We start from the raw sequence: 22,728 nt of genomic DNA on the forward strand, positions 1-22,728 counted from the left end.
TAAATAAAATATTTTCTTTTAAAAATGTACCATATAATTATAAAACCAACTAAAATTTTCATAGTAATAAATTAAAATAAAATACATGTGTATTAAAATAGAAAAAGCAACCTACAATCCTAAAACCATTATAAAAAGATGAAAAATCTCTTAAATCTTCTTTATATGCATTTCTTTGACTTTGTTTTCCATTTTATTGTTTAGAAATGATGATTTGAAAAAAAAAATATTAACAACATTATAATAAATAACAATAATAACTAGCATTAAAAAAATACTAATATATAGTAACACATAAAACAGAAGAAAATCCTAACATATATTTCAGATATCTTACATATTTGTAATTTTATACTATCTATTGATTAATCTATGGATAAATCCTATTATCCTAGTGGGTTAACCTATTAAACCCACAAATCCAATGTGTTGTACTATCTCACCAAAACCCATTTAAAAACATAATCCAAACCCGGTAAAATCTAGGACAAATTGAGTATTTATTTACCCATTTTGACAATCCTGCAATACATTAGCTTGCCATTTTTTAATACAAAATAATTGGTAAATGCTAATATTTCAACATATATGATCTTTCTCTTTGCCATGTACAATATATTAATCTGATTTTTAGATACTTAGTATAGAAAAAAATATAAATATATATGATCTTTCTATTTGCCTTGTAGATTTCTTTTATTTTTTGAAACTGGATAATTACAAACTTTAATAAAATGTACATCGGAAAACCAGAAAGTGACAATTGGAAAAACCAGCCGTCGTTTTCCGCTGGTATTGCGGAAATGTCCGATAAAAGGTTCGAAAACGACGTCGCTTTCTAGTTTCGAAAAAAAACCCCTTTTGTTCTCTTCTAACTTCTATACCACTCTGAGCTCTGAGAATTAAAAAAAAAAATACACACATTGCAATACGCTTCAAATTCACATTCGCTTTACGTCACCGGAGAAAAAGAAAACAGAAAGAAGTACAAGGTCTTCGATGGCTTCCAATGGCGACGATGAGCAGATTAAGTTAGTGGAAGGTCCTGCTGGTTACGTGCTCGAAGATGTTCCTCACTTGAGCGATTACATTCACGATCTCCCCGTATTAGTACTTCCTTTCTCTATCTCGATACGATTCCACTGATTTTTTTGTCTTTCTTTTCAAATCGTCATCTTCCTGGATCGTTTGTGTATAGACTTACGAATTTGGTATCATCGCCGATTTGGTCCGTGTATATAGCAAATGCAAAATTGTTGTTGTTCTGTATAATTGGATTTGTATCCCTATTTTTTAGTAGTCTCCGGTTGATTCGGGTTATTGTAATTTGGGATTTAGATGAGATCCGGTTGCTATCATGGAGAATTACATAAATATATATATTATATTATTCTCATAGTGCAATACAAATGTTAAATCAATGTCAACGTGGTTATGGATTGGTGCACATATGCCTACTCGTAGTTGAATATGTTTGACTAGATCTATTGATACACTATCTGTAGTGAAACCCTAAGGATACATCATTTATACTATATAGAATAATGGAACGACTGAATTAGAATTATGATATGTATAATTAGTCCATTTCAAATTCAGTTATATTTTTCATTTCTTTGTAAATCACTTCTGCTTATGTCATTTTTATGTTCTTGGTGGTGTTACAGACGTATCCAAACCCGTTGCAATCGAATCCTGCTTATTCAGTAGTTAGGTGAGTTGAGCTGATTGTACTTGTGAACTTGATTGATTGTTAGAGATGATGATGGTCAGTTGATTGGGTTCATCTTCTGTGAGTTTTTTTCAGGCAGTATTTTGTTGATGAGGATGATACAGTCCAGGAAAAGGTGAAAACTCACTGCTGCGTTCTTTTCTTACGTTTTGGCCTTTTGTTCTCTGCGTATGTGATATGTTAGCAGCATGTTGCTAATTTTTTCTTTTCGTGTCATTTATAGATTGTTGTTCACAAGGATTCTCCTAGAGGGACACACTTTAGACGTGCAGGACCTCGCCAAAAGGTATTTTCCCCTCGTCCATGAGTTTCCTGTGCTATGTAGCTTCCTCATCTTACGATGTAAAACCTGCTGATGTATGGTTTTAATATTGTGTTTAGGTGTATTTCAAGTCAGCTGATGTGCGTGCATGTATTGTTACATGCGGTGGCCTATGCCCCGGGCTTAATACAGTAATCAGGGAGATCGTGTGTGGTCTTCATTTTATGTATGGTGTTACAGAAGTGATTGGTGTGGATGTGAGTTCAATTTCTGCTTTTTGACGGTATTTTCTGGAGATGATAATCTCATTGTGGCACAAACTTGTAGACCGAATACTTTGTTCTGTAACTGCTATTGCATAGTGTAATAGAGCTATGGCAGTTTTAATATACCTATGGAAACTATAACCTCTAGTAACTGGTGCAAATTAAAATGGAAAGCAAATTATAGTTTAGCTATTATTGGTTGAGTAGGATTTGTTTCAATACTGCAGTGCGGGTTTCGTGGGTTCTATTCCAAAAATACTGTTGCACTAACACCGAAGACAGTGAGTGACATCCACAAGCGCGGGGGAACCATACTAGGAACCTCCCGAGGGGGACATGATACATCGAAGATTGTCGACAACATACAAGATCGTGGAATAAATCAGGTATTCGAGAATAATTTAGTTTAGTTATTTCAGTTTTTTGTGTGCTATGGAGAGCAGTTCTACTAATAACAGTGAGTTGCTTTATTTGTGATATATAGGTTTACATTATTGGAGGTGATGGAACCCAAAAAGGAGCAAGTGCAATATATAAGGTTAGTGAAATGTTGTGTATTATTGTTGGATAGTACCTATGTAAATCATTTTATGAAGAGAACTGTCTAATTAAATTCCATGGAAGACATTCTACCCTCATTAAAATGAATGTTTGTCTGCTAGAAAGCATAAAGAGGCTTCCTAATAACTGGACTGGTAAAGCAGTGATGTTCGTGTACCTATTAACATCGAAATGACTTTTAAGTTGGGTGAAGCAGTTGTTTTTGACTGATTCTGCAGGAAATTAGGCGTCGTGGACTTAAAGTTGCAGTTGCAGGAATACCAAAAACCATTGATAACGACATTCCAGTAAGTCCAAGATTTTCATAATTGTAGTTTGCACTCTCAACCTTTAACCTCTTCTCCCGTTCTGGCTAGCTCGCAAGTAGCTTGATTTGATAGTATCTCTGATTCAGGTCATTGACAAATCCTTTGGATTTGATAGTGCGGTTGAGGAGGCTCAACGTGCTATTAATGCAGCGCATGTTGAAGCGACCAGTGTGGAAAATGGTATCGGACTTGTCAAGCTAATGGGTCGCTACAGTGGTAAGTTCACAGAAGATGTATACTAAAAGTAGACCACAAAAGTATCTTCTTTAATGATGTTTTTCCCAACTCTTTTATCTAATCTATGTCTTTCAGGGTTCATTGCAATGTATGCTACACTGGCTAGTCGAGATGTCGACTGCTGTCTGATTCCCGAGTCACCTTTTTATCTTGAAGGCAAAGGAGGGCTTTATGAGTTCATTGCAAAACGGCTCAGGGAAAATGGCCACATGGTTATAGTGGTTGCTGAAGGTGCAGGGCAGGATCTTGTTGCAGAGAGCGTTGAACAGCAAGATGCTTCAGGAAACAAGCTCCTTAAAGATGTAGGACTATGGATGAGTCTTAAAATCAAGGTATCTATATTGAAATTTCAGTCCCATATATTCATCTAGAAGACGCGAAAATTCTGTGGGTTTATTATTTTCCTTTTCTGCCTTTTTGTAACAGGAACACTTTGCGAAGCAGAGTGTGTTGGACATTACTCTCAAATACATTGGTACGTTTGCCTCTTCAAATTCAACTCAAGCTACTATATTAGTTCATGAAATATGAATAATGATTCAAACCATTTTTCAGATCCGACGTATATGATCCGAGCTATTCCAGCCAATGCTTCCGACAACGTCTACTCAACTCTCCTCGCCCAAAGCGCAGTCCATGGTGCAATGGCTGGCTATACCGGCTTTGTCTCTGGTCTTGTTAATGGAAGGCATACATACATTCCCTTTAACGTTAGTTTCTCTTTGCCTAAATATCTATCCATGTCATTAGATTATCAACTTCTCATTTTTTTTAATCCTTTATTCTCTTCTTTTCTCTGGGAAGCGAATAACGGAGAAGCAAAACAAAGTTGTGATTACAGACAGAATGTGGGCGCGGATGCTGTCATCGACGAACCAGCCCAGCTTCATGAACCCTCCTAAAGGAACCACCGTGGTGTCTGACTAATGTTTGGCGAAACTTCATTTCTTCATTTGTAATTTTGACCCCAGGGAGGTTGGATCATATAGGTAAGACGGTATCATTGTTCTCGTGAACTTTTTTTGTTAAAGATACAAAGTTGTTGTGAAGTTATGCTATTGAGAAGAGAGAAACCGAGAGTTTATGTTTGTCGTTACTACCCTTTTCATAAAACTAGACCAACAACTACATTCTTTTTTTTTTTTGAACAACAGACCAACAACTACATTCATGCTTCACTTTTCCTTTCTATATAAAAAATCACAAGATGGAAATTTTTAATCGGTAATGAAATCTTTAAAGTTATATCACTTCAGCTACTCTAATATATATGATGACACTTCATGAGATTCAGTAAACTACTAGTTATATAATACACCTTTTTTAACATTTGTTTATTTACAATAGAACGCTAAAGTATCTCCGAATGAGTCAATGAGATAAAAATTCCCAATTGTTTTTCCAGAACCGATTAGGAGTGTGTATATATATATGATCGTAGTGGTCAAGGGATTATCTTACTATAATAATTGAGAAGTACAAATATGAAACAAACTTTAAAAAGTGTAAAAAATTACATTCAATTGTCATTAGAAAAACTTAATTAAGATTAATTAATTAATTAAATAAATATAATTAATTAAAAACAAAATTTGGGGTCACATCAAATAAAATAAATTATAGAAAAGTAAAAATAATCTATTAGAATCAAAACTAATTTGTACTTTAAAAAAAAAATAAAAGCTAAGATTTTAAAAATTTAATCAAATAAAATCTACAACTACAAATTTTATTTTAAAAAAATTCCAGGTTAAATTTTATTATCAAAAATCTAATTGAATAAAATAGATAACAGCTTAGATTTTAAAAATTAATAATTAAAAAATAAAATAATTATAATATAAGCAAATCAAATTTTAAATCAAAAACCATTATAAATAACATAATTACAAAATAAATTATTACAAATTTTCATTAAAAAAAGTTGAACCCGCGTTTTTCCGCGGGTTAGTATCTAGTTATTATATTAGAGATGGAGAGAAAGCTAAAACGTTCCAAGACTTTGTTAATGTCTAACGGAGAAGAGCCACCGCTTATTCTGATGCTTCCTAATGATTTGGTATTAAATTGTCTAGCTCGTGTCTCAAGAATTTACTAAACAATTCTCTCCTTGGTCTCCAAGAGATTCCGCTCTTTTCTTACGATTCTTTAACGTTTCTAACCACCACTGTGTGTGTTTACTCTTTGTCGGAGACCAAATACCTCTAAAAAGAACGCCATACATATACGCTTGCCATTGTGTCATGTAACACATTTTTTTCTAATGTTATTTTGTGACTTGAATACTCTACATCCAAATATTCGTGGATATTTTGAGATTGAACAAGCACAGATTATACCAAAGCGGAATGATCAACAACAAAACCAACAAATTCCTCATTCATATATTTCATTTGGTTCGTCTAGAAAATATTTTAGGATATTAATGGATCGCAAAATAATTTACTAAATTATTAAGTTATTAGTTTTTGTTGTATTAAAATAATAATTAATGAATGAAAATAAAATTAATTATTTATATATAATTTTTTTTTTTACAAATGACAGTCTCAAATATTTTAAAATAAATATTTATATTAAAACTTATATCAAATGGCAGTCTCAATATATTTTACAACACAAAATTTATTATTTATATAAATTATATTTTTTAAATGGTTTTTGTGTTCCTTTGATTGTTGGTTCACTCCGGTCTCCCGTCTAAGAGCTTTTTAGCGAGTCAAAAAGTAGATTTTTCAAACCAAGCTCTTGATTCTCCTTTAGTCGGATAAGATAAGTGTTCATGATTTGCACACTATTCATGAGGACAATATCTCATCTATAACTAATAATACTATATTTTTAAATAAAATATGGTAGGATGGAAACTATTAAGAACTCATGTTATATATAAATTAACATTTTTGAAATACATTCTGTGTTCTAACCTTTTATTTATAAGATTTGTATAATTAATCCATTGCCATTTGTATAATTATTAAAACTTAAAAATAAACTTTGTAATAAAATCCTCTCAAAATCAAGGTTAATGTCAATAAAAGAAAAAATGTGTTATACCTAAATTATCTCGGCTTAATCAATATATAGTTTTCTTTTAAAATTAAGAAATATTTCATACATTTATTGAAGAAATATACATAGTATTAGCTTAAAATCGAGAATAGAAACAAACAATATCTCCAATTTCCTAAATAAGGATAACAAAGAGAACGATTAAATGCTAATCAATAAAGCGTGCAATCAAAATCAAATCTTTGTGTTAAAAACTTAAAATAATTATATCAAAAAAAATTATTGGACGAAAGATTCTACAAATATGACTATTATATTAAATATATATATATATATATTTAGCATTCATTTTAGATTGCAAAAAGATCTTTAACTTTGATCACCACAATATTCTAGGCTTTCTTTTAAACATAAACCTAATTATTACGACCTCTATAAATAATCTTTCACCAGATACAAAACAAATTAGCATATCAATATAACGTTTTTTCTTTCTACACCACAACAAAAAAAAAAAAACTTATGCCAAGAATCCCTTCAAGAAAGTAAACAACATTTTCGTGAGTTTATTTGATATGGTTAACGTGACAAATTCAATTTGGATCTTAATCATATTTAGGAGATCGTTTGATAATGAAGGTGTGAATAAGTGACCCAAATGCAGGAATACTCTTTCAAGTATGGAAGAGACTCTGATGCAATCAGAGGTTTCAAGACAAGCTCTCTCTCCCTTGGCACGTGAGGAGCATGTGCGAGTGTTAGTAAAAATAGTCACAACCCAATTTTATCTCCCGATTCTCTTGCCAGATGTTGCACTGGTTGGTTCTAATATTTATGTCATTGGCGGCTTAATAATGAACAATGCATCTTCTAGCGTTATGGTCATGGACTGTCGCTCTCACTGTCTCACATATGGCGTGAGGCTGAAAGCATGCGTGCTGAACGTGTGGACCCATCTGCTTGCGTTCTTGATGGAAAAATATATGTAGCAGGAGGCAGCAGTAATCTGGATGCAACTAACTGGATGGAGGTATTCGATACAAAGACTCAAAGTTGGGAGTTTGTGTCTAGTCCTGGCGAGGAAGTATGTAGGGAATTTTCTAGTTGCGAAAGTATAGGTTATGATGGGAATGTATACGTAGAATCTATGCAGACACATGGGCTTTACGAGCTGCATAAAGGTAGATGGAGAAAAGGACAATTATCGATGACTAACGGTGGTAGCTTATCATCTCAATGTGTGATCGACAATGTTCTTTATCGTTCTAGAAGCTGGATCATCCATTGGTATGACTCTGAGGCAAAATTGTGGAGAAAGTTGAAGGGTTTGGAGAAATTGTTTGGCATTCGTAGTTCTGGTGGAAAAATTGCTGTTTTCTGGCGGGAGAAGGTGTACGTTAACCAGCGTTATCAGAAAACAAATATTTGGTGTGCGGAAATTACGATTGAAAGACGCGAAAAAGGAGAGATTTGGGGGACTCTTGAGTGGTTTGACGTTGTGTTTACAACCAATGAGGAACATTTTGATTTAACACATGCTTTTGCTGCTACTCTTTGATTGATCATCGTTTTATTTTCTTTATTTTTTAAGGGATTGTTTATTTTGCTATATCACAACAGAGCTTGCTTGAGATTAGACAAGTAAGAAAACACTTTGTAGAGTTTCCTGCTCCCGTTAATGACATAGAACATACTACATAATACAGAATTACAGATACTTGAGATACACATTATTCGAAAAATGAATGAGCAAAAAAATAATAACAAAGAAGATTCATACACCTACACAATGGTGTTCTTGTCTTTCTAGATAACAGTTTGGCTCACGATTGCCAAAAACAGTTAGAACTTGTTTTTTTTTTTACCTTATATGGATGTACAAATTAATGATTGGATAAACCCTTTAGATTCATTAAATTGTAGACTAAAAATCTTGAAATCAGTGATTTGATAGTTAGATATTGGGTGATCTGGTTGTAAATTTTATATATACTATTTTTTCCTTTTAAATAGTTATAGAAGATACTTTTTTTTTATAGAAAAACATAAATAAGATACATAACAATAATATTATTTACAGGATAATGAACAAATATTTTACGCGGTATAAAGGATACTTTTTCCTTAACACGGTGATAAAGCTTTGTTATTTACATTTATTAATATTTATTTATTTACAAAAGAAAGCTATAAAAGTATAATGAGTCAAGGACATAAGAGTTTCCTTTTTTGAGGAACTGTAGTATATTGTATATATAACCGTAGTGGATGAGGATCGGAAGAGATTATTATAGGAGAAAGCTAAAACGTTTCAAGACTTTGTTAATGTCAAACGGAGAAGAGCCACCGCTTAAAAGAAGAAGGATGACGACGTTTGGTTTTCTGATGCTTCCTGATGATTTGGTATTAAATTGTCTAGCTCGTGTCTCAAGAATGTACTACCCGATGCTCTCCTTAGTCTCCAAGAGATTCCGCTCTTTCCTTACTTCAGCCAAGCTTTACCAAACCCGAAACCTCTTATGCCGCACAGAGAATATTCTCTACGTGTGCTTACGATTCTTTACCGTTTCTAACCACCCACTACGTATGTTTACTCTTTGTCGGAAACCAAAGAGCTCAAGGAACGTTTTGGTCCCAATTTTATCTCCCGATTCTCTTCCCGAGCACTTGCCAGGAGTTGCACTGGTTGGTTCCAATTTTTATGTCATTGGCAGCTTAATAAAGAACAATGCATCTTCTAGCGTTATGGTCATGGACTGTCGCTCTCACACATGGCGTGAGGCTGTAAGCATGCGTGCTGAACGTGTAAACCCATCTGCTTGCGTTCTTGATGGAAAAGTATATGTAGCAGGAGGCTGCACAGATCTGGATGCAACTAACTGGATGGAGGTATTCGATCCAAAGACTCAAACTTGGGAGTTTGTGTCTAGTCCTGGCGAGGAAGTATGTAGGGAATTCTCTAGTTGCGAAAGTATAGGTTATGATGGGAATGTATACGTAGAATCTATGCGGACACATGGGCTTTACGAGCTGCATGAGAGAAGGACAATCATCGTTGGCTAGAGGTGGTAACTTATCATCTCGATGTGTGATCGACAACGTGCTTTATCGTTTTTATAGCTGGAGGATCGATTGGTATGACTCTGAGGCAAAATTGTGGAGAGAGTTGAAGGGTTTGGAGAAATTGTTTGGCTTTCGTAGTTATTGTGTTCCTACTTTTAAATGCGTGAATTATGGTGGAAAAATTGCTTTTTTCTGGCTGGAGAAGGTGGGGTATAACAAGCGTTATCAGAAAACAAATATTTGGTGTGCGGAGATTACGATTGAAAGACCGGAACAAGGAGAGATTTGGGGGACTCTTGAGTGGTTTGACGTTGTGTTTACAACCAATGAGGAACATTTTGATTTAACACATGCTTTTGCTGCTACTCTTTGATCGATCATCGTTTTGTTTTCTTTATTTTTTATGGATTGTTTATTTTGCTATATCACAAAGCTTGCTTCAGATTAGACAAGTAAGAAAACACTTTGTAGAGTTTCCTGCTTCCGTTAATGACATAGAACATACTACATAATACAGAAATAAGCAAAAAAAATAGAACATACTACATGATACTTGAGATTTTTATTGGGATACAATTTATTCGAAACATGAATGAGCAAAAAAATAATAATAAAGAAGATTGATACACCTACACAACGGTAGTTCTTGTCTTTCTAGATAACAGTTTGGCTCGAGATTGCCAAAAAACAGTTAGAACTGAAAGCGTGACTTGAGATTGACTCCTTGACAAGCATCTATATATATATATTATACAATAAGGAAATACGTGAGACTTGAGATTTAATAAAAAAGAATTTAGATCATCACAGAAGAGCTAACTTTAATTCATTTCAAGTGTTCCAACATTACCCATCTCAGGAGGAAGGTAATCTAGTGTGCCACACATTGTCCTTCTGCGGTTAAATGTGTGTACTGACCAACCAAAGTCTGCAACTTTGAGCTCACCCTGATAGTTAAAGAATCCATAAATGTTAAGACTTAGCTAAGTTTCACAATCAAATGGATAGGTGTTACTTACTACAAGAAAAAAAGGTTAAAAGCTTATATCACCTGAGCACCAATTAACAAATTTTCAGGTTTAATATCTCTGTGTATCACATGCTTGCCATGGCAATAGATGAGAGCCCTCGCCAACGACGCAACATACTGCCACAACGAACACATAAGGATATCAGTTTTTCAACAACAAATTAGTTTGAGAGGTAAAAAAAAAAAAGGTAGAAGGAAGAACTAACAGTTGCAGCACGTCTCTCGCTAAAGAATTTGCATCTCTGTAATTCTTTATAGAGCTCACCCCTAGCAGCATATTCAAGTATCAAATAAACTCGTTTCTGCAACAATTGAAGAAGTTAGATTAAAAAAACCAACTTGTATCTTTGAATAGAAAAAGGAGGAGAAAAACAAAACAATTGTGACATACTTGATCATAGAAGTAACCGTAGAGCCTGAGTATATTAGGGTGGCGAAGATGAGACTGAATCTCGACTTCTCTTCTGAGCTGATGTTCAACTTGAGATTGTTGAAGCTGGCTCTTGAAAAGAACCTTGAGAGCCACAATGTGATTGCTCTGTTTCATATATATAAAACCATACATTATTATATACATCAGAAAGAACGTTAAGTCTTAAGAGTCCTGTAGAAGAAGAACATAAAACCACAAGAATATGTACTGACCCGTTTTTCTCTGGCGAGGTAGACGTGACCGAACTTTCCTCGACCAAAAGGCTTCCGAATGTCGAAATCGCTTAACGTCCATCTCTTTTGTGCAGCAGCATCTGAAGCCTCCTAGCAAGATGAGAACACAGAATCGACATAGCTAGCTCCCAAGATGAGAGAACCTAGCAAGTCTGAGAAATTTTTAGAGTTGTACAAGTTTCGTATACCCTGCAAATGAACTCCTCCGTCTCGTTATCCTTCAACGTCGTCAATGGTCAACAACACCACGTCATTGGCTCCTTCCCCCCAAATCAGATTCTTCAAAACCTCCACGTCAGCCAAATCCAATTCCAAACTATGTTCTTCTTCTATCCAATTAACCCTTCTTTCCTGTATCATCCTGATAAACAAATTGAATCAAAAACCAATTTTCAGATAATCGAAATCGAATCCCTAAAAACGAATCTGCTTTGGATTAAATTTATAACCCCGGAAGGCCAAGAAACTGTAATTGTCAAGAAATTCACGAAAATTCTCAAAACCCTAATCGTGCAGCAACAGAGATTAGGAATTCGCTAAATTATCAAACCTAAACCCAAAGACGGATCGACTGAAAGGGAACAAAGATTTTGATTGAGAAACCCCCAAAAAGGATTAGCTTCCAAAACCCCTAAAAAAAAAACTTGACGAAGGTAATGGAATCGCGAAAGTACCTTCTCTTGCTGTTGCTGTGTCTCCGAAGGGAGAGTAATGGAGATTTTTTAATCAAGCTAGAGGAGTCCCCGAGAATTTGATCCTCTGTCTCTCTCTCTCAAATGATGTAGTGTCAAATACTACGACGACGATGCATCGGAAACTCGCCAATCAAAATAGTGATATATTCAAACAATTTTTTTTTTATATAAAATATACAAACAAATTCGTTAATAACTATAACTATATTACATGTTAAGGACAAAAAGAACGCACCGTTAGTCTCAAGGATGTAAATTTAGCCCCCAATATTTGCCCGAGTTTCAATTTAACCCCAATATTTGCCCGTAGCGGAGTAATATAATTGCATTCTCAGTCGTCTATCATCGTCATTCTCTTCATCTTCATCTCTCTATCTCATCATCATAGTCTTCCCTTCACTTCTCGATCAATTAATCAAATCTCTTCTACAGTTCATCTTCTTGCTTCATTCGAACTCACAAGAAAAATGAGTTTGAGTTTTGATAAGAAGAGAGAAAGAAATCATGATCTTCCACGAACAAGAACTCATGGAATCTTGCATCGCAAGACTTCCTCTCTCCGATCATCCTTTAGTGTCAAGATCATCTAAACAGCTTCATGCTTTCATTGAATCCAGAGATATCTTCAAAGAAAGGTCGCTTATCAAGAATTTGGAGGATGTTATATATGTTGCGATACTAGGATCTTCTTCTACCTCGAGATATCTTCAAGAGTGGTTTGCAATACACAAGAAACCATACAAGAATGAATATGTGTTGATTTTAACCCCTGCTATTCCTTTTTGTGGAGGTAATGATTCGATTGTGAGTGCCGGTTCCAAGATCTACTCAATTGGTGGTTCCACTCTTGCCAAGAAGACAACTTCAGAAGTTCTCTGTTTTGATTGTGCTACTTACAAGTCTCTTTCTGTTTCCAAGATGAATGCAATTCACTCATGTCCTGAGACAGCTGTCATCGATCACAAGCTTTATGTCATTGGAGGATGTAAACAAACAGGATTCATCGAATCTTTAGACCTAGCATCCCCGACAACCCCAATAAATGGCAAGTGCTCAAATTAGCATCGGCTCCAGACCCAGTGAATCTCCCGTCAATGTGCCAACAAGTTGTTCTAGGCCGCAAGATTTACTTCATCAGGAACAGAGGCCTTTCTTGCACAGTTTTCGACACAGAGACACATCGAATGGAAAGAGATGATGAAGCCTCAATGGGTGACTTCGACTATTCAACTTCATGTGTTATTGGAAAACAGCTATACGCTTTTAATCCAAGACGAAACGGAATTCAAGTTAACAAGCAAGGGAAGCTGTGGGAAGGAGTCAAAGGACTGCCGAATCTATTAAAGTTCGATGCTACAGCCAGGCTCCTCAACTGCAACGGAAAGCTCTTGGTTATTGAAAACTCTACCCCAACGCAAATTTTGATCACTTCAATTTCTCTACAGCCTATAGAAGGAGAGATGTGGGGAGAGATTTTATCAAGAAACGTAGCTTTGGAGCTACCCTGTCCTATCACAATTCTCCACACCTTAAACGTTCAAATATGAGTGGAGTAGAGAGTTTTGTTCGCGAGATTTTGAAGTAGCTAGCTATGAGTGTCTGAAAACACATATATGTCTTGCGAGATTTCCTTTTTTTTTTTTTTGTTGCTAAAGTGCAAATATCATATCAAATGAAAAGTTTGGTGTTACAAAAGTTACAACCTATTTCGTTGGTTTCTCAGCAAAAAAGTAAAACAAGAAAGCAACCGGGCAAACTTTGATAATCCTAGACATCTTCGTTGTAGCCATAAACTCATAAACTTTTTAAATCGCTTATTAAGATTCCTTGCCATGATGGAATTCTTGATCTCTCGATCAATGTCTTTAAAGATCACCGAAGGCAGGACATGGCTCTGATTGTGATGCAGGTTGTTACGCTGTTTCCAAGTAGCGTATATAACAGACTGTGCAGTCAATTTGCGCAGAGTTGGTGGCGACTTGTGATTAGTTGTCTGCAGCCAAAGAAGCAGATCTGACCAAGTGATAATAGGCTGTTCCAATCTACTGCTGAAAGTATGCCAAAGTGAAAGCGCATATTCACAGGTCAAAAACAAGTGATCCCTAGTTTCAGGGTGAGTGGAACATAGACCACAAGTTGGACTAGTCTGCATACCCCAACTCTGAAGCCGTGTCTTTGTAGGAAGGCGATTAAGGGTTGCTGTCCACATGGTGAAAGCATGTTTAGGTGTTGCTCCTTTGAACCATACCGAATCTGCCTCAGCTCTAGGTCTTAGGACGGACCAAGTTTGTGACGAAGAGAAACCATTGCAGCTTCGGTTGTCAACCACCCATTCATAAGTGTCGAGCCCCTGTTCCTCACTTGGCACGTGTATACTAGTTAAATGGACATGAAACATCAAGGTCTGGTCGGAACGCGGGGCCATGTCTACCAATAAAATTGATCAGTGAGCCAAAAGGAGTCCAATTATCAAACCAGAAGCTAGCTGTTCTGCCATTACCGATGTTGCACTTGATGAAACGTTCTGCCAAGTCCCTTAGCCTCAGCATACACTTCCAATTCCACGAGTCATTAGGTTTTTCTATGAGGTTCCAAAAGCTAGTTGAACTGCTAAGGTTGTGATGTTTATGCCACGCCACCCGTAGGGAACCACTATTTGAGAAGAGAAGCCAGATCATTCGAAGGCATAAAGTTCTGTTCCACACCGCAAAACGCCGTAACCCAAGACCGCCTTCTTTTTTTGGCAAACATACTTGCGACCAAGCCACTTTCACCAATCCCTTCTTATCTATTTGACCTGACCAGAGGAAAGATGAGCACAGCGATTCAATCTTTCTGATACAACCAAGCGGAAGAATGAAGGTGGATATCCAGAAATTCACTGTGCCAGAGATTACAGATGCTATAAGCTGGACTCTTACCGCAAAAGATAGAGCTCTCGCGGACCAGGAATTGAATCTGGCCTTGATTTTCTCAAGCAGAGGGGGGCATAGTCTGATAATTTAAGCTTTCGACTCGTCAGAGGCAGACCCAGGTACTTCACAGGCAGAGACCCCATGGGGAATCCATAGCTTTCCAAAGCATCGGATTCAGATTGGCTCAAGCCTGCATGATATAGATGTGTTTTCTCCCTATTCATGTGTAAGCCAGACCATCCTGCAAGTTCATAAATACCATGCAGAGAGGAACCATCCCCATCAAAGAATATCATAACGTCGTCTGCGAACATCAAGTGAGAAATCTCCAAGTCTGAGGTTTTTGGATGATAGGATATACAACCAGATTGATACCTTGATTTGAGCAAGCTCGAGAAAACCTCCATGGTCAAGACAAACAGATACGGGGAGAGTGCATCCCCCTGCCTTAGACCTTGAGTGCTGTTGAAGAAGCCCCCTGTGTGCCCATTAACTGATATAGAGAAGCTGGCCGTAGAGATACATTCTTGAATCCATCCTATGAATTTTTCAGGCATATTAACAGCTCTTAGTGTGGAGATAACAAAATCCCAACCCACGGAATCAAAAGCCTTTCTTAGGTCGACTTTAAGCATTGCACTAGCAGGGGTATTCTTCTTGTTATAACCATGTACGATTTCAGTAGCAAGCAGCACATTTTTCAATAAGAGGCGACCAGGCATAAAAGCAGATTGGGCATGGCTGACTATTCCGGGTAAGATACCTTTAAGTCGACTTGCTAACAACTTGAAGATGAACTTATAGACTGTGTTTAGGCAAGAGATTGGCCTGAAATCAGACATGTTTAGGCAAGAGATTGGTTGAAATCAGACTGGCGAGGTTTCCTTTTAGTTGTTATGAGTATCTTACACACTTTTTGCTGATTGCGTTCTCATTTTATGGATTCAGAAAGACCAAAATCTTATGTACTGTTGTTTGTAGCATTCGCTTGAAGAACATACCTTATGAAAAAGCAAGTTCACAGTACTGGAGGGATAAATGCATCTGCAAGACCTTGTACACTAGGTCTATGACACAAGTTTGAAGTTCTTGCAGTCACCACAGGTTAGTGAAGTCAATCACCTGAGAAAATTGAGTCAAGTAGTTAGTAAGTATTGACCCAGAAGTTCAGAACAACACTCATGTCTCAGAAAACGATATCATGTTTCCAAGACGAAATAGCAATTTTTGGAGTTACAATAAGCAAAAAGACAAATCAATAATTATCTCAAATACATACATCATCAGCAATTATAGGATCCTCTCTCTATCACACACACACACACACACTATCATGTCTTTCACCCTGAACAAAAGATTGAGGCAATCCATCAAAATCAACTACATCAGGATTTCTTAGTGTTCTGGTGGAGACAAAATCCCTTGCAGCAGACGTAAAAAAAAACATGGATAAAATCATTGCTCACTTTTCAGACCAACCTGTTGATCTTTGATTAACAAAACAGAGTATGAGAGAAAGAGTTAAGAAGAAGAACAGAGAACGATAACGATTCTCTCTTTGACTCAACACACAACTTTATTAATACGTAGTTTACAGACAATGACAATGTCTTTATATAGACTGAGAAAAAGACACAACATGAACCAACACAAACTAAGAGTTGTAACTCTTCACACATGTAAAAAAGACACATCATTTAATGTATGAAATCAATTAAACTTCAGAAACTCAAATTATATTCCAACACAACCAGAACAATAGGATCTAAGGCCGTGCTTAAGAAATTGATAGCTTGATTAAAACATGTTAATGCAATCATTAAGTATAAGCCAATCACTAAGATGCAGTTCCGTATAGTTCAACATGGGAAGATTCTCGGCATATAAAACGCAAAAAAATCCAAACGATTTGAATCAAAATCAAGAAAAACTCACAGAGGCGTACTTCGAATGGTAGCAGAAGCAGCCTCGGCGGCTGAGTCGTCGAGTTGACTCGTCATGAGTCATGCCCGCACATACTTTCTGGGCGATGACTACAGGGGATGATCGTTACTAAATCGCTAAGCTTTCTGTGAACAGTTCCCTCTGCTTTCCACGCCGAACGTTCACTTCCCCGTGAAAAACAAAAAAGTCGATTTTCCTCAGAGGAATTATCTCGAACACTTGGTAGGTGTGTGAGTCTGATCATGAGAAAGACAAGTCACGCACAATTTCAAATAAGTGGCGGGGGTATGTAAAATTACTACTCTTTAAAACTTATTAACTTCTTTTTACCTGGTTGGATTTGGGCCCAACTCATCAGGCTTTCGTGATATTAAAGTATATCAAAATTATTTTATACTATTTGAGTAATAATAGTAATAATCTTAGTTCCATCAACATCAATAATGACAAAAGAATGTTATACAACGAATTACGATTACATAATTTTTACAACGACCAAGAATGTTAGTATGTTACGGTAACATTGTTACGTTATCATTTATTTTTTATTTATTACAGGAGAAAAATTATACAACGAATTATGAATTTCTTTAGCACCAACATATCCATCGACCGTCATGAATACGAATTACATAACCATATAATTATCATTGACAGGAGTATTCATCAAAATTAGCATAAGTCCTCGAATACTTATATTTATATATGGATAATTTTTAAGTTCATTGTGTTAGTCACGACTTTTTAACTTCTACTATTTTTTGGTTTCTTTTTTTTTTGTGTGAAATCGATGATGTCCTCGCAGAGTTACAACAGGCCAGTTAACAAAGAGTTGAACATTGATCTACTTCCAGTTTATTACTTAATTATTATCGAATCGCCGTGCACGGATGTACCTAACATATTTTTAAAAGTAATAATTAAAAAGTTTTACAGTTTTACATGAAAATAAAAATAGATACACAAAAAAAAAAGTTAGAAATGCAACCTTTTGAAACATATATTTCAAAAATACCCCTTTTTAACATTTTCATTTTTGTTCTATTTTACAAAATTACAGATTAATTTTTAGATTTTTTTTTGGTTTTAGTTCTTTATTTTATATTTAAGATATAGTTTTTAGCAGGAAGAATTTAGTATTTAGGTTTTAGGGTTTAAAATTTAGTCATTTTGTATATTAAAAATGTATTTTTGAAAATGAACAACATGAAAAAGTATTTTTAAAAAGTCACACATTAATGAGGATATTTTTGAAAATGCCTTTTTTTTTGCTTTTATTTATATTTTTGATTGAGTTGTGAAGATTTCCAAATCTTAGGAGGTTATTTAATTATGGTTTTTAATGGATTTGGAAGGCAAAACAAAAATCATGTAATATATAATCATCGATTTATTTTTATAGTGAAATTCAAGTATTATTAATTTTATGATTTATAAATATTTGTTAAATCGTATGTTATTTGTTTAACAATTTATTTTCGGGTTTCAAGTTGAAAGTAAAAAATAGAAAGGTTCAAATCTATGAATAAAACATATTATTTCAATTTTGTTTTTGAAAATCAATAAAATAAGAATTTTCAAATCTTATATGGATGTACAAATTAATGATTGGATAAACCCTTTAGATTCATTAAATTGTAGATTAAAAATTTTGAAATCAGTGATTTGATAGTTAGATATTGGCTGATCTGGTTGTAAATCTTATATTTGTTTTTCCTTTTTAAGAGTTTTAAAAGATACTTTATTTTATAAAAAAAAACATAAATAAGATACATAACAATAATATTATTTACAGGATAATGAACAAATATTTTACGTGGTATAAAGGATACTTTTCCTTAATACGGTGAGTCGATGATAAAGCTTTGTTATTTTCATTTAATAATATTTATTTATTTACAAAAGAAAGCTATAAAAAGTCTAAGGACATAAAAGTTTCATTTTTTGAGGAACTGTAGTATATTGTATATATAACCGTAGTGGGTGAGGAAGAGATTATTATAAGAGAGAAAGCTAAAACGGTTCCAAGACTTTGTTAATGTCTAACGGAGAAGAGCCACCGCTTAAAAGAAGAAGGATGACGATGTATAGTTTTCTGATGCTTCCTGATAATTTGGTATTAAATTGTCTAGCTCCTGTCTCAAGAATTTACTAAACAATTCTCTCCTTAGTCTTCAAGAGATTCCGCTCTTTCCTTACTTCAGCCAAGCTTTACCAAACCCGAAACCTCTTATGCCGCACCGAGAATTTTCTCTACGCGATTCTTTAACGTTTCTAACCACCCACTACGTGTGTTTACTCTTTGCCGGAGACCAAATAGCTCGAGGAATGTTTTGGTCCCAATTTTATCTCCCGATTTTCTTCCCGAGCACTTGCCAGGAGTTGCACTGGTTGGTTCTAATATTTATGTCATTGGCGGCTTAATAAAGAACAATGCCGTTATGGTCATGGACTGTCGCTCTCACACATGGCGTGAGGCTGTAAGCATGGGTGCTGAACGTGTGGACCCATCTGCTTGCGTTCTTGATGGAAAAATATATGTAGCAGGAGGCTGCACAGATCTGGATGCAACTAACTGGATGGAGGTATTCGATCCAAAGACTCAAACTTGGGAGTTTGTGTCTAGTCCTGGCGAGGAAGTATGTAGGGAATTTTCTAGTTGCGAAAGTATAGGTTATGATGGGAATGTATACGTAGAATCTATGCGGACACATGGGCTTTACGAGCTGCATAAAGGTAGATGGAGAAAAGGACAATTATCGATGACTAACGGTGGTAGCTTATCATCTCAATGTGTGATCGACAATGTTCTTTATCGTTCTAGGAGCTGGATCATCCATTGGTATGACTCTGAGGCAAAATTGTGGAGAGAGTTGAAGGGTTTGGAGAAATTGTTAGGCATTCGTAGTTCTGGTGGAAAAATTCTTCCTACTACTAAATGTGTGAATTATGGTGGAAAAATGGCTGTTTTCTGGGTGGAGAAGGTGTACCTTTAACCAGCGTTATCAGAAAACAAATATTTGGTGTGCGGAAATTACGATTGAAAGACGCGAAAAAGGAGAGATTTGGGGGACTCTTGAGTGGTTTGACGTTGTGTTTACAACCAATGAGGAACGTGTTAATTTAACACATGTCTTTGCTACTACTCTTTGATTGATCATCGTTTTATTTTCTTTATTTTGAAGGGATTGTTTATCTTGAGATTAGACAAGTAAGAAAACACTTTGTAGAGTTTCCTGCTCCCGTTAATGACATAGAACATACTACTACATAATACAGAATTACAGATACTTGAGATTTTTCTTGGGATACAATTTATTCGAAACATGAATGAGCAAAAAAATAAAAATAATAAAGAAGATTCATACACCTACACAATGGTGTTCTTGTCTTTCTAGATAACAGTTTGGCTCGAGATTGCCAAGAACAGTTAGAACTGAAAGCGTTTTGTTTTTTTAACCTCTGTAGATACCAGAAGGATCAGCGTTTTGCACAATCCATGGATGCTCCAGAAGCTTGTGCAATGGCAGACGTTGTGAAGACTCCTTGACAAGCATCTATATATATTATACAATCGAGAAATATGTGAGATTTCAGATTCAATAACTACTACTTCCACCAAAGTGTAGGTGTTAGAAAAACCTGGCTGATTAGATCCTTTGCAGATCCAGAGACAATTGGTTTGGGAGGGAACTTGAGATCCACTTGCACAATCCTGTTATAGAGTATATGTATCATCAGACAAACCCACAAGAAACAGACTAGTAATTGTAGATTTCATAAGCAGCTAATTTATTTTTTGAACCTTCTGTATGTGTCTGAGTGCTCCATGGCTTCGAAAGGAGGCACACCATAAAGAAACTCGTAACAGAGAATCCCAAGGCTCCAGATATCTACACTAGCATCATGTTCTACGCTTTCGACTGTAAGAAAACCAAAAGATCACTGTTAATAAAAAAGAATTTAGATCATCACACAAGAGCTAACTTTCATTCATTCCAAGTGTTCCAACATTACCCATCTCAGGAGGAAGGTAATCTAGTGTGCCACACATTGTCCTTCTGCGGTTAAATGTGTGTACTGACCAACCAAAGTCTGCAATCTTGAGCTCACCCTGATAGTTAAAGAATCCATAAATGTTAATAACACTAGCTTAGCTTCACAATCAAATGGATAGGTGTTACTTACTACAAGAAAAAAAGGTTAAAAGCTTATATCACCTGAGCACCAATTAACAGATTTTCAGGTTTAATATCTCTGTGTATCACATGCTTGCCATGGCAATAGATGAGAGCCCTCGCCAACGACGCAACATACTGACACAAAGAAAGCATAAGAATATCAGTTTTTCAACAACAAATTAGTTCCAGAGGTAAAAAAAAAAAAGGTAGAAGGAAGAACTAACAGTTGCAGCACGTCTCTCGCTAAAGAATTTACATCTCTGTAATTCTTTATAGAGCTCACCTCTAGCAGCATATTCAAGTATCAAATAAACTCGTTTCTGCAAAACAATTGATGAAGTTAGATTAAAAAACCAAGTTTGTATCTTTGAATAAAAAAGGAGAAAAACAAAACATTGTGACATTACTTGATCATAGAAGTAACCGTAGAGCCTGAGTATATTAGGGTGGCGAAGATGAGACTGAATCTCGACTTCTCTTCTGAGCTGATGTTCAACTTGAGATTGTTGAAGCTGGCTTTTGAAAAGAACCTTTAATGCCACAATGTGACTGCTCTGTTTCATATATAAAACCATATATTATTATAAAGAACATAAAAACCACAAAAGTCTTGAAATTTATGTGTGGGGAGATGATTATTATAGATGGTTTGTTTATATATAGACTGACCCGTTTTTCTCTGGCGAGATAGACGTGACCGAACTTTCCTCGACCAAGAGGCTTACCAATGTCGAAATCGCTTAAAGTCCATCTCTTTTGTGCATCTGTAGCCTCCTGATTAACAAATTGAATCAAAATCCAATTTTTCAGATAATTGAAATCGAATCCCTAAAAACGAATCTGCTTTGGATTAGACCAAGAAACTGTAATTGTCAAGAAATTAACGAAAATTCTCAAAACCCTAATCGTGCAACAGACGAATCGAATGAAACGGAACAAAGATTTTGCTGTCACCCTCAAAGATTGAGAAACCCCCAAAAAAAGGATTTAGCTTTCAAAAGCCCTAAAAAAGACGAAGGAAGCATCAGGTAATGGAATCGTGAAAGTACCTTCTCTTGCTGTTGTTGTTGTGTCTCCGAAGGGATCGCCATTGGAAGAAGAGATCAACCCCGAGAGAGAGAGAGAGAGGCCAAACAAATCAGAGACAGTTTTCAAATACAATTGTTCAAGAGAAGAAGATCCAAATCCAATTGTAAAAAGATAAGGTGGAGCGGGGAGGGGCCTTTAAATTAATTAAATAAACTAACGAGACAGTTTTCAAATACTATAAAAAAGGAAGAAAAAGGTAATAACGGTCGAATTTTTTTTGGTGTGCCACTTGCTACATTGCCAGGGTGTCTCTGTGGACCGGACCAAATCATAAATTAAATTTTACCTTAACCGTATATACTTTACTTTGTTTGGAAATATAAAAATTTACAATTGTAATGAAACACATACGGTGAAAATATAAAAATTTACAATTGTAATGAAAAAAAAAAATTATGATATGCCCTTTGCTCTCAATTAATATTAATAACGTTTTTTTTTTTTTTGGGGTAAAAACTGGTCTCCAGCCCAATTAGTATCTTTGAGTCTTACAAAAATAAGATAACTTATAAAATACACAGTACATATGTAGTTTAATTAATGGATAGGGGTCCAATAAAGTTCATTGCATATTGAAATAGAATTAGGCCCATTAAAAAGTAGCGGCCAAAGAAAACAGTTGAAGTTATGTGATGAGATTAACCTAAATTAGTTAAAAGATGAATGTGTTTTACTAATCATCTATTCTAAATCTGATCATCCAATACGTTTGTGTTGAAGAAACTTGATAGATGAACCAAAAAAAATAGCGTTATAATAACTCCGTT

The 22,728-nt window shown here is 35.4% G+C and overlaps 6 protein-coding genes and 3 pseudogenes across 7 annotated transcripts; 6 read left to right on the forward strand and 3 right to left on the reverse strand.

The window, feature by feature from the left end:
* The first annotated feature begins 758 nt into the window (after positions 1-758).
* Positions 759-4,479, forward strand: LOC104729982 (ATP-dependent 6-phosphofructokinase 6). 2 transcript variants are annotated; one of them, XM_010449032.3, is made up of 13 exons: positions 759-1,104; positions 1,668-1,714; positions 1,808-1,847; positions 1,956-2,018; positions 2,114-2,251; positions 2,488-2,646; positions 2,745-2,798; positions 3,040-3,108; positions 3,216-3,345; positions 3,442-3,698; positions 3,793-3,841; positions 3,922-4,076; positions 4,171-4,479. In XM_010449032.3, the coding sequence occupies exons 1-13, from the start codon at positions 1,000-1,002 to the stop codon at positions 4,291-4,293; spliced, it is 1,389 nt and encodes a 462-aa protein (XP_010447334.1). In that variant the 5' UTR covers positions 759-999; the 3' UTR covers positions 4,294-4,479. The 2 variants fall into 2 exon arrangements, with proteins under 2 accessions (XP_010447334.1, XP_010447333.1); XM_010449031.3 differs by having other exon boundaries at positions 841-1,110.
* An 835-nt stretch (positions 4,480-5,314) lies between these two features.
* LOC104733163 (putative F-box/kelch-repeat protein At3g43710) lies at positions 5,315-7,936 on the forward strand (annotated as a pseudogene).
* A 743-nt stretch (positions 7,937-8,679) lies between these two features.
* On the forward strand, positions 8,680-9,814 carry LOC104733164 (putative F-box/kelch-repeat protein At3g43710 pseudogene; annotated as a pseudogene).
* An 80-nt stretch (positions 9,815-9,894) lies between these two features.
* Positions 9,895-11,227, reverse strand: LOC104733165 (serine/threonine-protein kinase Aurora-1-like; the record flags this gene model as incomplete). Its single annotated transcript, XM_019233471.2, has 6 exons — positions 9,895-10,176; positions 10,292-10,388; positions 10,493-10,588; positions 10,678-10,773; positions 10,863-11,009; positions 11,117-11,227. Coding segments are annotated over 6 exons (591 nt in total), but the record flags the coding sequence as incomplete, so codon positions are not given.
* A 1,109-nt stretch (positions 11,228-12,336) lies between these two features.
* On the forward strand, positions 12,337-12,894 carry LOC147930147 (F-box/kelch-repeat protein At4g39240-like). Its single transcript, XM_087478811.1, has one exon. The coding sequence runs from the start codon at positions 12,337-12,339 to the stop codon at positions 12,892-12,894; it is 558 nt and encodes a 185-aa protein (XP_087334937.1).
* A 32-nt stretch (positions 12,895-12,926) lies between these two features.
* Positions 12,927-13,379, forward strand: LOC104733166 (putative F-box/kelch-repeat protein At3g27910). Its single transcript, XM_010452772.2, has one exon. It carries the CDS (start codon positions 12,927-12,929, stop codon positions 13,377-13,379), a length of 453 nt encoding a protein of 150 aa, XP_010451074.2.
* A 121-nt stretch (positions 13,380-13,500) lies between these two features.
* LOC147930148 (uncharacterized) lies at positions 13,501-14,257 on the reverse strand. The gene has a single exon (XM_087478024.1). The coding sequence runs from the start codon at positions 14,255-14,257 to the stop codon at positions 13,529-13,531; it is 729 nt and encodes a 242-aa protein (XP_087334150.1). The 3' UTR covers positions 13,501-13,528.
* Positions 14,258-18,759: 4,502 nt separating this feature from the next.
* On the forward strand, positions 18,760-19,844 carry LOC109127896 (putative F-box/kelch-repeat protein At3g43710 pseudogene; annotated as a pseudogene).
* Positions 19,845-19,940: 96 nt separating this feature from the next.
* On the reverse strand, positions 19,941-22,226 carry LOC104729984 (serine/threonine-protein kinase Aurora-1). Its single transcript, XM_087478434.1, has 9 exons — positions 21,922-22,226; positions 21,542-21,646; positions 21,280-21,426; positions 21,097-21,192; positions 20,912-21,007; positions 20,709-20,805; positions 20,497-20,614; positions 20,334-20,406; positions 19,941-20,248 (listed from the first exon to the last, which is right to left on the reverse strand). Exons 1-9 carry the CDS (start codon positions 21,961-21,963, stop codon positions 20,147-20,149), a joined length of 876 nt encoding a protein of 291 aa, XP_087334560.1. The 5' UTR covers positions 21,964-22,226; the 3' UTR covers positions 19,941-20,146.
* Positions 22,227-22,728: the final 502 nt, after the last annotated feature.

This window comes from Camelina sativa, chromosome 12 (assembly GCF_030686135.1).
Source record: "Camelina sativa cultivar CO46 ecotype springtype chromosome 12, ASM3068613v1".
Lineage (NCBI taxonomy): Eukaryota > Viridiplantae > Streptophyta > Magnoliopsida > Brassicales > Brassicaceae > Camelina > Camelina sativa.

Excerpts from the sequence above, each read along its gene's own strand:
- LOC104729982 (XM_010449031.3), top strand. The coding sequence starts at position 1,000 with ATGGCTTCCAATGGCGACGATGAGCAGATTAAGTTAGTGGAAGGTCCT. Across the intron at positions 1,715-1,807 it reads CCTGCTTATTCAGTAGTTAG|GCAGTATTTTGTTGATGAGG; the intron begins GTGAGTTGAGCT and ends AGTTTTTTTCAG. Across the intron at positions 3,699-3,792 it reads GGATGAGTCTTAAAATCAAG|GAACACTTTGCGAAGCAGAG; the intron begins GTATCTATATTG and ends TTTTTGTAACAG.
- LOC147930147 (XM_087478811.1), top strand. The coding sequence starts at position 12,337 with ATGATCTTCCACGAACAAGAACTCATGGAATCTTGCATCGCAAGACTT.
- LOC104733166 (XM_010452772.2), top strand. The coding sequence starts at position 12,927 with ATGTGCCAACAAGTTGTTCTAGGCCGCAAGATTTACTTCATCAGGAAC.
- LOC147930148 (XM_087478024.1), bottom strand. The coding sequence starts at position 14,257 with ATGGCCCCGCGTTCCGACCAGACCTTGATGTTTCATGTCCATTTAACT.
- LOC104729984 (XM_087478434.1), bottom strand. The coding sequence starts at position 21,963 with ATGGCGATCCCTTCGGAGACACAACAACAACAGCAAGAGAAG. Across the intron at positions 21,008-21,096 it reads GCGAGAGACGTGCTGCAACT|TATGTTGCGTCGTTGGCGAG; the intron begins GTTAGTTCTTCC and ends TCTTTGTGTCAG. Across the intron at positions 20,407-20,496 it reads CACTCAGACACATACAGAAG|GATTGTGCAAGTGGATCTCA; the intron begins GTTCAAAAAATA and ends ACTCTATAACAG.